The 14,454-nt window shown below is 44.7% G+C and overlaps 1 protein-coding gene across 10 annotated transcripts in view; it reads right to left on the bottom strand.

The window, feature by feature from the left end:
- Positions 1-204: 204 nt before the first annotated feature.
- The window catches only part of XPO7 (exportin 7), a 598,229-nt gene continuing 583,979 nt past the window's right edge, over positions 205-14,454 (bottom strand). For all 10 annotated transcript variants that reach the window (XM_085633849.1, XM_085633846.1, XM_085633854.1 and 7 more), the window contains 2 exons: positions 6,085-6,212; positions 205-1,425 (listed from right to left, as the gene is read on the bottom strand). In XM_085633849.1, coding sequence (XP_085489975.1) covers positions 1,332-1,425; positions 6,085-6,212 — 222 coding nt within the window. In that variant the 3' untranslated portion in view covers positions 205-1,331. The remainder of the gene's footprint in view (positions 1,426-6,084; positions 6,213-14,454) is intronic.

The raw sequence follows: 14,454 nt of genomic DNA on the forward strand, positions 1-14,454 counted from the left end.
TTTTTTCATTAAAAGTATGAGGCCACATTTGAACCTACTAAATAAACCCTACTTCCAAACTTTGGGGACTGAACCTCAAACCCATGTGCTCTGTAAGCAGAGGCGACCCACACTTCTCCCCCATCATGCAAACACTTTCAAATATGCTTCGTCCTCTACTAAGACACAAACCAACATTACACAGATGGGATAGGGCTCAGGGCACAAAGTGTGGGAATATATTTATTAAATCTAGGTGGAGTACAGAAATTGATGCATTTTCCTCAGAATGTTTACTCCTCTTGACACTGGAAGGAATGCATACCTTTAGAAACGAGATGTAGATCCCCTACGTCTCAACGGAAACAAACACGCATAGCCTTCCTGTGACCTGGAAGCTTAGACCTGGTCTTCCTGGCTCTGGTGAGCCATACAAGAGGAATGCTGGATTTTCTTTTTGAAGAGTTTCACACATGCTTTCAATTTATTTGTTGTGAACAACTATCCATAAAAACACATATGTAACTCTGTGATGTAATATATCCGATAGTCATAGACCATACAATGGGTTAAACCACAAGGCGAGGGAGACATTGTGGCACAAGCCCTGCCCTCCCCTCCCAGCAGCCAAGTCCAGTAAGGAAAACCCCCAGTAGTGCAAAGCAGTGCTGACCGCCAGCCCAGAAAGAGCTCGGGGGCTAGGCTGCAGGGGACAAATGCAAGGAGGTTGGGGGCGCGAAGGGCTGTGGCCCTCATCTCACACAGAGTACCTCAAACAAGGTGACAGGAAGCGGCTGGTATTTCTGGGCAATTAAGAAAAAATATACATTTTGGGAAATATACACCTCGCTCTCTCTCTTGTGCTTCCTGCTGCACCTGCCACTCTCATACGACCTCCTCTCGTGAAGCTTGGAGGACGTCTCTTCATTCACATCATGGAGCCCCGTGGATTGGGGGGAGGGTGGGGCCCGCATTATAAGATAAAAACTTCAATCACACGTTTTTCTTATCAACCGAATCAATATAAACAGTGTTCAAAATGTTATGAAAAAATGTACATGTTTATACAAGGCAGAGGGCTGAAGAGGGGAAGCGTCAACATCCAGGCATTCTTGGGGAGGCAGCAGGCTTGTTATCCTGACAATGCCCATGAAGTGGGAGCACCCTTTAAAACACCTCCTGTCCCCCCCTTCTTCCAACAGCCACTGGGAGAGCAGCCACGTCCCAACCCCACCCTCCCTCCCAGGGAGGACAAGGGCGCTTTCAGGATCTGACAAGCTCTCCCATCCCTGGCCTCCCGCTTCGGCCAGGCTTGAGAGATGCGGCTACACACTGGGGTGTCACAGAAAGTGTCAGCTCATCATGTCGTTGCTATTTACACCACACGCTGAATTCTTCATCGAGTCGTTTACTTCTCGCCTGAATGCAGACAAATTCTGAGTGAACCTGCAGATACACAGAGAAAGCTGTTTAGTAATGCATAACTTATCTACAAAAATAATAAGCAAGACTATATTTGTGTACTGATCTGCATATTTTAAAGCAACAGTTGCAGGATGTCCAATCATCTAAATAACTACATTAGTCTTTCAAATTTATTCCAGCACCAAGACACTCCTGTAATCTATAGCACATTATCAACCTATTACACTGCGAAAAACTGGCAATTTGATACCACTGTATGCTGCTGAAGGAAGTTTTGAGCAATTATAGAAAAACTAACACTGGCAAAGGCAATGGGTCGCGCCTATGTGACATCTATTGTTTCGGTTGGAGTAGAGTGGTATTGAGTGGAGTGGCACTTTGTGCAGTAACACTGAAAGGAGTGGCAGTAAATGGAGTGGAGTTACATTGTGTGGCGCAGAGTGGATTGAGCAATGTTTGGAGTGGCTGGGTGGAGTGGAGTGACACTGAGTGGAGAGGCACTGTGTGGTGTGAAGTGGCACAGAGAGGCATTGTCTGACATGGAATACAGTGGCATTGTGTGGAGTTTAGTGGAGCAGCACTGGGTGGAATGGCACTTTGTGATTTGGAGTGGCATTGTGTTGCATAGTGTAGTGGATGAGAGTGTAGTGGAATTGTGAGGAGTGACGTGGAATTGTGTGGAGAGGAGTGGCATTTTGTGGCTTGGAGTGGAACTGTGTGAAGTGGAATTGTATGGGGTGGAGTGAAACTGTGGTTTCGAGTGAAACTGGCATGGTGTGGAATTGTGTGGCATGGAGTGGAATTGTGTGGCATGGAGTGGGATTGTGAGGCGTGGAGTGGAATTGTGAGGCGTGGAGTGGAATTGTGTGGCGTGGAGTGGAACTGTGTGGGGGTGGAGTGGCTGGAGGTGGAGCGGCTTTGTGTAGTGTGGAGCAGAGTGGGGTGTCATTGTGTGGACTAGTATTGTGCAGTGTGGAGCATAGTGTGTGGCATTGTGTGGAGTGGCATTGTAGGAGTGGAGTGACATTGTGTGGAATTGCATGGAGTAGAGTGGAATTGTGTGGAGTGACTGTGTGGTAAGGGGTAGAGTTGAATGGAGTGGAATTGGGTGGTGTAGAATTGTGTGGAGTAAGATTGAGTGGAGTGGAATTGGGTGCAGGGGAGTGGCATGGCGTAGAATTGTGTGGCATGGAATGGCGTAGAACTGTGTGGCGGAGAGTGGCATTGGGTGGTGGGGCAGTGTTGTGTGGGGTGAAACTGTATGGCATGAGGTGTAATTGTGTGGTATGGAGTGTAGTTGTGTGGCGTGGAGTCATACTGTGTTGAGTGTAATAGCGTGGATTGGCATGGAATTGCATGACGCTTAGTGGAGTGGCGTGAAATTGTGTGGAGTGGCAGTGTGTGGAGTGGGAGTGTGTTGCATCGAACTGCGTGGCAGACACTGGAATTGACTGGAGGGGAACTGTTGGGAGTGGGATTATGTTGAGTGGGATTGCATGGAGTGGTATTGTGTGGCATGGAGTGGGATTGTGTGGCATGGAGTGGCAGTGTGTTCCACAAAATTGCGTGTCATTGAGTGAAATTGTGTGGCGTGGAGTGGGATTGAGTGGACTGTGGCGTGGAATGGAATTGTGTGGAGTGTAACTGTAGCATGGAGTGGAACTGTGTGACAAGGAATTGTGTGGTGACGGGATGAACTGTGTGGTGTGGAACTGTGTGGATTGGAGTGTAATTGTGCGGCATGGAATTGTCTGCAGTGGAATGGAATTGAGTGGAATGGGGTTAAATTGTGTGGTGTGAGATTGTGGGGCATAGAGTGAAACTTTTTTGAGCGGAGTGGAACTGGATGCATAGAGAGGAATTTTATGGCGAGGAGTGGAATTATGTGGCATGGAGTGAAATTGTGTAGAGTGTAGGGGAATTGTGTGGCTTGGTGTTTAGTGAAAATTAATGTGTTTTAGACCAGAAGGGGCTAGTGGGCGAGGTAGCAACATATATCGCAACGGTTGGGGATAATGGAGATGCGGCAGCAGTTTTATAGAACGGCATAAGTTGTTTTCCAAACAGGAGTAGCAGAAGTGCTCAGTCCATCACCTCCATACTCTGCAATGCCCACTTTCACTGTACATCATACTCGTTTTCTGCACTGTTTTTGTATCTAGGTTTGCACTTTATAAATCCAACACATACGTACATAGTGTGACAAGGACAGATCTTTTGTGCACCTATCTCTATAGTGAACTGCTTCTTGATTGGATCATGACTTGGTTCCTTGAATTCTAATCTCTCACCTTCAGAGAGGCTATTAATATGGCACTCCTCTCAAAGATGGCCTTTGGGTACCAAGGCCATTACGAAAGTATCAATTACTGATATTGGTCTATGATATTTTCATCAAGGCTTGAAGCCTGATGACTTGAGGGAAGAAAATAGTTGCATGAAATTAAAATGTCCTGAGGAAAATATTAAAAAGAGAATTTGTGGCATCACTGGTTCCAGTGTCTGGAAAGAGCAGAAAAAAACAAACAGACATCACTCTTTTAGGAAAGTGCCCCTTTTAGATATGGTCACACCTACTTTTTGCCTGGTATTTGATGCAATTTTGACCGAAAGTGCACTGGGTTCCTGCTTACCAGGTCCCCAGTACCAGATCTCTTTCCCTAAAAAAGTACAATTGTTCACCCAATTGGCACCCATGTAAGTCCCTAGTAAATGGTACCCATGGTACCTAGGGCACGAGTGCCAAAGATGGTCTCTAAAAGCTGCAGCATGTAATATGCCACCCTAAGGGATCCCTCACCTAACTCATGCACACTGCCATTGAAGGCTGCATGTCTTAGTGCAGACAAAAGTAAAAACTCGACATGCAACACATCCCTGTGTGCCATTCCTGCAGACACTGCATGCAGTATAGATAAGTCAACCCTACAGCAGGACTTACAGCCTTAAGGCAGGTGCACTATACTACATGTGTGGACATCTCTGCATGCATATATGTCCCTGTGCTGGACAGTTCAATTACTGCCAGTGTAAGTGACCAGGGAAGCCATTTTAAATACATTTGCTGGACACTGGTGTGAAATGATTTCCCCAGCTACAAGATGGATTCACTGAATCCGAAGATGTTTGGTATCAAACATCTTGTATTATTAAACCCACACTGATTCTAGTGATGGATTTATGAATACATGCACCCATAGGGTAGCGAAAAAGAGCCCCCATAGAACCTATTAACTACTAGTGGGCTGGCTGATTGGTCTTGACCAGCTTGCCACAATAGACAAGTTCCTGACCACCAACGGTGAGAGACCACGCTCTCAGGAGGTCAGGAACAAAGCTTTCTCCGGTACACTCTCTACAGCAGGATGACCTGTAAATAAGCATTCCAAGGCCAAGGCAGGGAGCTTCAAAGAGCTCGCCGCCTTTGGTACGTGAATCAGGCTTCCCTCAGAGGTCATCTCAGCCCGCCTTCCCCCATCGACCAGGGCCTATTTTGTACCTGGACAGGAGAGGCGTGTCCACCCTCAGGCTAATTCCACCCCTAAGGTGGGCTACCTGATGTGGACACGAAATTTAAAAGTTTGGCATCTTTGTGATGGCAGAATTAGGAACTTCGGACAGGGTTATGCCCACTTCCCACAGGAAGTGGTCATAGAGGGGGCGTAGTGACCTCAGGGGTAAGTGGCCCATAGGTTACTACCCTACACTCCCTCAAACGCCTACATTTAGTATTTAGGGGAGCTCCTGATACCAGGAAATCAGAGCTTGCCAACCTGAAAGAAGAGAGAAGCTGAAGAATCGCAAAAGCAAGGACAGAAAACCAGCAACTGACTTGGTGCCAACCCTGCCGGCCTTTCTGCTGTCCTCGACAATTGCGTCAAACACGACTCATCCTGCAGCTGCCTATGCCTCCAAGTACCTGGGAGGACTGCCAGTCTTTATCCAAGACCCAGGAACTCCTGTGGAGTAGTGGAGCTGCTCCGATGCAGTCGTGTGCATCATTTATTGACTGTGTGAATGCAGCAGATGTCTAACACTCCTCTCTGATAAGCTTAAGGCTGCTCAACCACACTACCCCTGAAAGCGAGCACACAAATTGCAAGAGCAAGCCACTGTCCACTTATAAGGGACATCTGGGTACTTTACACAGTAAACCTTTTTCTACTACACTATATAAAGAGCCAGCTTCCTACACACTGGCACTGAGATTTATATGGAATACAAATACAGTCAAGACGCACAGTAATGGTCCCAAACGAGTCTCGAACATGGGTGTGCCTGATACCAGTCTCTCCAAATTTGACCCACTGAGGATTTGAGGTGGGCGGATGGAAGTCGCCTAAATGTATCTCAATCACAGTAGAGGTTTAGAGAGAGAAGTAAAGACCATGCCAGAGTGGAAAACATAATACACCACATTCAACATCCATACCTACAGGTATCTGGCTTTGGTTTCAGCCAATTCCAAGATGACAGTAGAACTTATGCATTGTGTCAACAGTTTAGCTCAGACGGTAACCTCATTCAACACATTTGTACAATACTCCTTCACTGTACAATAGTATCCCAGCAGTACAAAGAAACCCTCATCGTCCAATGACTTTACTCCACCCAACCCCCTTCCTCAGCAAGACTCCATCTAAGAGCTAACTACCTGAAGCCCTTAGAAGCTCTCCTCACCTGTCACGATTCTTTGTTAACAGGTTTCGTTCAATTCCTTCCATCAGGTTTTCAAAACAAAGGTGCATTGCCTGCTGCTTCTCTGGTGGCTGGCTATTCACAATACTATTCCTTAGATCTGAGAAATACTGTGAAAAACAAGTGAGGTCAGATAAAAAGGAGTAAGGAGAATACTCATTCTAAACAATAATTTAAAACACAACAGCCATTTGGTCAGAAAAAAAGTGCATCCAACAATCTCACATTTTGCAGACCATGAAGAGGAGGTGATCTTTTACCAAATGTTATTTTAGAAAGTTACCAATTTGTAGCTGCAATTCTCAAGCATTTATTAGCTTTCATTGAGCCACATGCCAGAATTCTTTCTAATTGTTTAAGGTGGAATTTTCAGAAGACTTATTAAATCACCAATGTCTTAATGCAGTAACTTAGCATACTGCTTTGTACACTATCTTCCACTATAAGCAGTTCAAGTCGGCTCAATGCTTTCTTCAGTTCATTGGTAAGATGTTAGAGGAATGGTGACTTATTACTTTGACTAAGTAAAATTGGCTGACAAGTAGCCTAGCAAAGCCTTGTATTGTCAGATGGTGCTGGCCTTTCTTGCCAGTGTGCTAGAAACCAACTGCTTCAGATTTCTTGCTTTTTAAAAAGAAAAGCTGTCTCGTTCTCCATGCTTATATTTGTGCCCTTAGAGAGAATGTTTTGTGAGTGAAAAGGACAAGTTACTTACCTTTGATAACACTTTATCTGGTAGAGACATATCTAGCCGCAGATTCCTTACCTTAGAATGTGTGAGAAAGTGCCCTATTTCTTGCATGGTATGCCCCCACTTTTTGCTGAATAGCTGATGTACTTTGACTGAGCGTGCCCTGGGCTCCTGCCAGCCAGGTACCCAGGGCCTGTGTTCCTTCCCTAAAACTGCATTGAAAAATAAACCCAATTGGCATCTCTGGCCACAAATGGTACCATAGGTACCCAGGGCACTGTGACCAGAGAAGGCCCCTAAGGACTGCAGCACTTATTGTGTCACCCTTGGAGGCCATGTACCCTGACACACACACACACACACACTGCCTTTGCAGGCTGAGTGTTTGGGTGCAGAACAAAACAAAGACGACATGGCACACATCCCTGTGTGCCATGCCCTCAAACCACTGCCCTGGCAAACATCAGTCACCCCTCTAGCAGGGTGCCCTATGCCAGTGGTGAGGGTACAGGTGCATGAGCCCTGTACCCCTACAGTGCCCAGGTCCATTCCTGGGCCCTGTAAGTGCAGTGCTGCCATTAAGAGTATATGGTGCTGGGAGGTTGTCATTACGAACTCCACAGCACCATAATGGCTGCACTGAACTGGGAAGTTTGGTATCAAACTTCTCAGCACATTAAACCCACACGGATGCCAGTGTGGGATTTAATGTAAAATGCACCACAGATGGCATCTTAGAGATACCCCCTGAAAAACGACAAACTACCAGTGACCTGACTGAGTGGCTGCGCAGGCTGTCACCACCAGACATGTTTCTGGACCCCTGGGTTGAGAGCCTGCTGCTCTCGGGGACTGAAACAATGCACATCCTGGGACGAGGTGCCAAGCCTCCTCCCCCAGGATGGAAAGGGTTTACGAAGGAGAAGCTTCAAAGCCATGCCGCCTTTGAGAGCCTCTCCAGACCATTTTCTGCTTTCAGCAACTGGTCCCCACTGGTTCTACCCCCCACTTTGGGCGGGAGAACCGGCGGTAAAAACAAAGTGAGGAAGAGAGGTGTGCCCACCTTTGCCAACTCCACCCCTAAGGTGGGGGAGCCGAGGTGAAGCACAACCTCTAGTCCCCGCCATCTTGAGGATGGGGGGACCCAGCCAACCAAGGACAGGCACCTGCCCCCCTCCCACTGGAGAGTGGTAGAATAGGGGGTGTACCCACCACAGGGAAGGGACACATTGGTCCCTGCCCTTTACCTACCTGTAACGACCCTAAATTTAGTATTTAGGGGCACCCTGAAGCTTCCTTCCTCAGATCCAGCAACCACAAGAAAAGAAGGATGAGAAGCCGTGCAGAGCTAACAAGAGGACGACGCCCACTGACTTGGCCCCAGCCCTACAGGCCTGTCTACCCTCGAACCTGCTCCTGCTCCTGCAAAATCCTGGCCAGCGGCCAGCAACCTCAAAAACCCCAGAGGGCCTGCCTGCATTCACTCTCCAAGCTGTTTCTCCCGTGAACACTGGACGTGTTTGAACTGCAACTTCTGGTGCCAGCCAGAAACCGCGAATCCAGCACACTCTGCACCCGCCGAGCCCGGCCTGTGTTTGAGTGAACAAACACCACCAGGAGGTCCCCCCGGCGATCCTGACCAGAGATCCGGCGACCCCTGACCTGCCTCAAGCCTCCAGATGACACCTGCAGCCTCAATCCAGGAGAACCCCCCCCCACCGCGACCAGAGCGGGCAAGAAAATCCGACGTCTAAAGGCACCCTTGCACCCAACGCCCCACCGCCTTGTGTGCCCAACCCAGTGGTGCCTGACCATCCCTCTACATCTCAACTTACCCCTCGAAGTGGTGGTCACTCCTGGAAGATCTTCGTCCCCGAGCCTGCAGTGTTTCTTTGTCCCAGAGAATCTCCATTGAGTTCAACAGGGCACCCGACCTCAAAACTGCACCCTGCACCCGGCTGCCCTAGCGCCGCTGAGGGTGTCCCTTTGGTGCTAACTTGGTCCTCAACGTGCCCTGTGCTTAACCCTAGGAGCTTTGCTCCCACAATCCTGTGGCCTGCTTGCCAGCAGCCACCAACCGGAGTCCCCCCTATCCCCCATAGGATTACATTGGGCCTCAACACTCTGCACCCGGCCGCCCGAGTGCCACTGAAGGTGCAACAACAGTGCATCACTGACCCTGGGAGACCCCTGAGTCTAACCCCAGAACCCTAACTCAAAAGACTGATTACTTACCATGAAACCGATAACTCATTTTTCCTCATAGGATAACATTGTCACTTTTTCTCCCAAAAAGTTTCTAAGTGTCGACTTTTGAAAACTGCAAATATTCCTTAAAAATCAGCCGATTAACCAAAACGCATTTTCTCAACTGTTGACAGGAAATGTCCCAGTGCTGAATCCAGGATCCAGCACTGAGTAAGAAAAAGTAACGATAACCTAACTTACCTGCTAAGTGAATTTCCTCCCATAGGATAACATTGGTAATTCTATTTGAAAAAGTTTCTTTTTTTTTTTTTAAACCCAATCTTTATTAAAGAATTTTCTTAATACAACACAAAAACCCACCTAATGACCCACCCCCCACCCCCAGCTCAGATTCTGTTGCATTGAAAAGAAAGAAAAAAGACGTGAAGAACAACAGTTATGATCAATAAACAGCATAACATAATATGGGACTGACAATAGTCGAAAAAAACAAGTATGGCTTACGAATTACCCCGTTATCTCTGAGACCATTGCAACACGGGATCCCAAATTGCCAGCCCTAACTTGCGCTTGCGCAAGCCCTTTCTTCTGTAGATAGCTACTTCTAAACTACAGGTGGCCAACAGGCGTGATCTCCATTGTTGAAAACTTGGCGCATTTGTATCAAGCCAAGCTGACGCGATACATAATCTAAAGACAGCCATGGCCACAAAAACCAGACCTTGCATATATTTCGGTCTTGAGATATTAGCAACACCTAACATAATCTCTTCAACATAAATCTCTATTCTTGTATTAAAAACTTCCGAGAGAAATGTTGAAATATCGGCCACTACTGAAGTTAGTACAGTACAGGTAGCAAAAATATGAATGCTATCGGCTTCAACTAGATCACATCTAGGACATGTAGTTCCTTTCCCGGTCCCCCATTTAGCGATCTTATAAGGAGTATAATAAAAAAAGAAGAAAGTTTTGTAAAACTGGGCCTGCAGCTTGGTAGACATTAAAATAGACTGATATAGTAAGAGAGATTGATGAACAGTTTCCCTGGACACACCAAGTTTAAGCTGCCATTTACTTAAGTATTTATCAAGATCATCAGTTTGTCGCAGAAGCAGTTGTTCATAAATCTCTCCTATTTTGAGATTATTTCTTGAAGCCATATTCTCCATTAACTGCACCTTTTGAAACAACACGTCTCCTCCTCCTCTTTTTAATAAAAAATCCCGAATTTGCAAAAATTGAAAGAAATCCCGTTGCTCTAAATTGTATTCCAGCTGTAATTCGCCAAAAGATTTAATACCTAATGGAGTATAAAAACACCCAAGATGCGTAATCCCATTCAAAAACCATCTTTCCATGCATAAATCATTGAAGATCCCAGGGAGATGGCTATTTTTATGGATTAGGGTGTAGAAAGATAGTTGTCCGATATTAGTAAGTTTTCTAACGGAATTCCAGGTCTTATAAATACCAAATATGGACTTAAATTTAACTTTTTTGAAATAGCTATCGTTAAGATGACGCCACAGGCAACCTCTCGATTCATTACCTAATAGCAGCTCTTGTGGAGTTGGAATATCCCCTTCGCTGGTAGGTGCAAACGTAAATAAAAGCTTATTGCAGTATTTTAAGATAGTAGCCCAGTAATATAGCTTAAAGTTGGGCAATCTCATGCCCCCTCTATCTTTAGGGAAAGTAAAAGTTCGCAAGGCTCTACGGGATTTTTTGTACCCCCAGATAAATCTAGAAAACATACTATCCAAATCTTTAAATACTTGTGAAGGAAATTCTAGACAGATTGATCTAAAAAAATAAAGAAATCTTGGAAGGAAAAGCATTTTAATCAAATTACACCGACCCACGATGGATAAGTGAAGATTGTTACTCCTAATCAAATCCTTTTTTGTACGTTGAATTAATGGATCAATATTATCGGTAACTAGATTCTCTATTTTGGCCGTAATACTCACGCCAAGATATATAGCTTTCTCGGTAACCCGTGTATCCATCATCTCAATTTTACTGTTAAGGATAATCTGAGTTTTTGATTGGTTGAGTTTATAGCCCGATATTTGGCCAAAAATGTTAGCTTCCTCTTCAATCACCGCAGCCGAAATCGCTGGGTCACTGGTAACCAGCGCGATATCGTCCGCGTATGCCAATGTTTTGGTGGCCTGATCTCTTATCCAGATGGATGGTATCAATGCGTTGTTATCTAATCTTCGGATAAATGGGTCAATATATATAGCAAATAAGAGGGGTGAGCACGGACACCCCTGTCTTGTACCTCTAGTAATAGAGAATGGTGCTGTAATTGACCCATTCACCATAACACCGGCAGACGGATTGCTGTACAACATTTTTACCGCTGTAATAAAGGGATCTCCAATGCCACATCTAGCCATCGCAATCCAGAGATATTTCCAGGAGACCCTATCGAAAGCTTTTTCGGCATCTAAAAGTATAAGTGCCATAGGGTCTCCTGAAACTTCACACCAATCAAACAATGAGATTACTCTCTGGATATGATCTGTGGTATCTCTACCCGGGATGAACCTGTGTTGTCGAGCCGATACGATTTTGTGTATATTCAGAGCTAATCGTGCGGCGAGTAACTTAGCGTAGATTTTAGAATCACTAGTTATTAAGGTAATTGGGCGATACGACCCAAGTTCTGTAGGGTCTTTATGTTTTTTTTGGAAATACTATAATTTTGGCCCTTGACCATGACTCTGGGGGTCGCCCCCCTAGGAATATATGTGCGATCAGTGTTGTTAGTATATTCTTAACTTGGGGAAAGAATTGGATATAAAATTCAGTGGGAATCCCATCCATACCGGCCGCTTTGCCTGAAGTAAGACTTTTTAATGCGAGAAGAATTTCCTCCCCTTGCGGGACCACATCCATATCTTCTGAATCATTACTTTCATTACTTTCTAATCTCGATGGGCTATCTTGATTGATGTATTCGTTGATTGCATCTAATTGTATATTAGTATCATTATCCCTATATAGAGCCTGATAGAATTTATAGAAGGCAGTTCTAATTGCATCCGAATCTGTTATTAGCCCTACTTCTGGATCTCGAATCATCTTAATGGAATTAACGGAATTGAGTTCACGGGCGCGTACCGCTAACTGATGTCCAACTTGTTCACTCAGTTCGTAAATAGTTTCCTTATATGCGGTTGCTTTATTAATAGCTTTTGTAGTTCGTATATCTATGACACTATTTTTAGCAAGTGAGATCTGTTTTAACTCATTTTCCGTGTCTCTTCCCTCCTGGATGGCTTTAATTAGCCCTCCTTCAGCGATTGCGATGTTACCCTGAAGTGTTTTCATTACTTGTTTAGCTTTTTTTCTTAACATTCAATGAAAATCGAAGTGTTTCCCCTCTGATTCCAGCTTTGAGAGTGTCCCAAACGATCTCAATTGGTGCACTACCTATATTTTCCTCTAGGAATCTGGGGATCCACTGTCGCATGCATTGACAGTACGCCTCGTTTATTAATAATGCTCTTTCAAACGTCCATATTCTATTGTTCCGTTTTTGCGTACCAATATCCAGAGTTAAAAGAAGGGGATTATGGTCTGAAAGAACCCTTGGTAGTTTTTCGATGAAATAACTAGTGGATAGAGTACTAGAGACCAAGAAGTAATCCAACCTTGCATGGAGTGTATGTGGATGGGAGTAATATGTAAAACCCTGATCGTTTGGGTATTGCGCCTGCCAACTGTCTATGAGACCATGAGTTAAGCATAGATTTTTAAGGGCTTGGAAAACTTTAGGCTTTCTGCCTTTGTATTGGAAACCAGACTCCTCTGACCAATTACTAGGTAGATTTATATTAAAATCCCCGCAGATTATTACTGGAAGTGGCCAATGGACCAGTTCGTTAGATATGTGATCCAAAACTACGGGGTCATCATTAATATTACTATAGATTGTACAAATTGTCATTCTATCTCCATTAGACATCTGACACTCTGTAATAGCCCAACGACCATATTTATCGGAGATTGAGCGAGTAAACTGTGCCATACTCGCTTTCCCCAAAATAGCAACACCCTTTGTCCTAGTCCCTTGTGTGGTGGCGGTAATAAGCTTAAAACCCAGTTGATTCAGCAAATAAATTTGTGACCCCTCAATATGTGTTTCTTGAACACAGAGAATGTTCGCTCCTGATACTTGGAGCCCAATGGCCACTCTTTGTCTTTTGTTTTTCATCATTGAGGCCACAAATGTTAATCGATAGTATTTTTAGTTTATCCATACTGCTGTTTTCCTTGCTCTGAAAAAATAAAGAAAAAATTTACTTAATTTTCTCAGTATTAATCTTTTTTCTACATTTGAACCTCTCAGTACCTTTTTCTATGTTAGACATAAGATTTTGCAAAGATATTAAGGACCCAGAACTGAGCTTTAACCCCCCTTCCCCCCCCCTCCCCCCTCCTCCTCCCCCCGCCCCCCACCACTATGTAGGCAATCAGGCTCAAACCTGAGCCTGTTATGATGGCGCCTGGTTACATCCTCACCCCAACCCCACGGCTCTCTATTTTTTCTATTTTTTTTTTTTTGAAAAAGTTTCTAAGTGTCAACTTTTGAAATACAATAATATTCCTTAAAAATCATACCTTTAACCACAACACATTTACTCACCTGTTTTCATGAAATGTCCCAGGGCTGACTCTAGGATCCAGCCCTGTGGTTAGAAAAGTAATCTGAAATGTAATTAACTGCATTTTACTTAAAAAGCCCATTCAATTGAATGTACTATACCTGCAATGTGTTGCAAACTGCTTTCTTAAACCTGTAATCAGTACCAGTTATACTGCAATTCTGAACTGTGTTCAAACAAGTCAATTACTACTGCAAAGTATTTATATGCTTACCTGTACCAGGCTTGCTTGGTTCTAGAGATAAAACAACAGTATATTTTTTATACAAAACAATTGGCCTAGAGTTCAGTTCTTGAGTGTGTGAGACCATTTGCTGACTGAGTGTGTACATCAAATGCTTTACACTGTCCTCTAATACTGCCTTACTGCTCGACCAAGCTACAACTTTAGAGAGTAAGGTTCTATCTAACTTTAAACCCTGCAAACCTCTATAGACTCTTGGACTCTATACACACTGTACCTCACTTTGGTGCAGTATATATAGAACCAGTTTCTTACAGAATATCCCAGGCATCAGGCTGGATCTGAAAGACTTTTGCTTGAGCAATACCCTTGCGTGCCGGTAGGTGGCTGAGGTCGGCTCCATATGACGTTGTCGGCAGTGCTGGAAGTGATATCCTCATCACCTATATAGACGCCACCTCAGCATGCTGATGTCAGTTACTTTTCACGACTTTCCACCCCAGGAGCTCGGAGCCATGGAGTGCACGTATGTGTTTAAAACAACTTGGGCTCTGAAAGGGATCAGCCCTGAAGATAAAAACCTGTTA

This window comes from Triturus cristatus, chromosome 11 (assembly GCF_964204655.1).
Source record: "Triturus cristatus chromosome 11, aTriCri1.1, whole genome shotgun sequence".
NCBI lineage: Eukaryota > Metazoa > Chordata > Amphibia > Caudata > Salamandridae > Triturus > Triturus cristatus.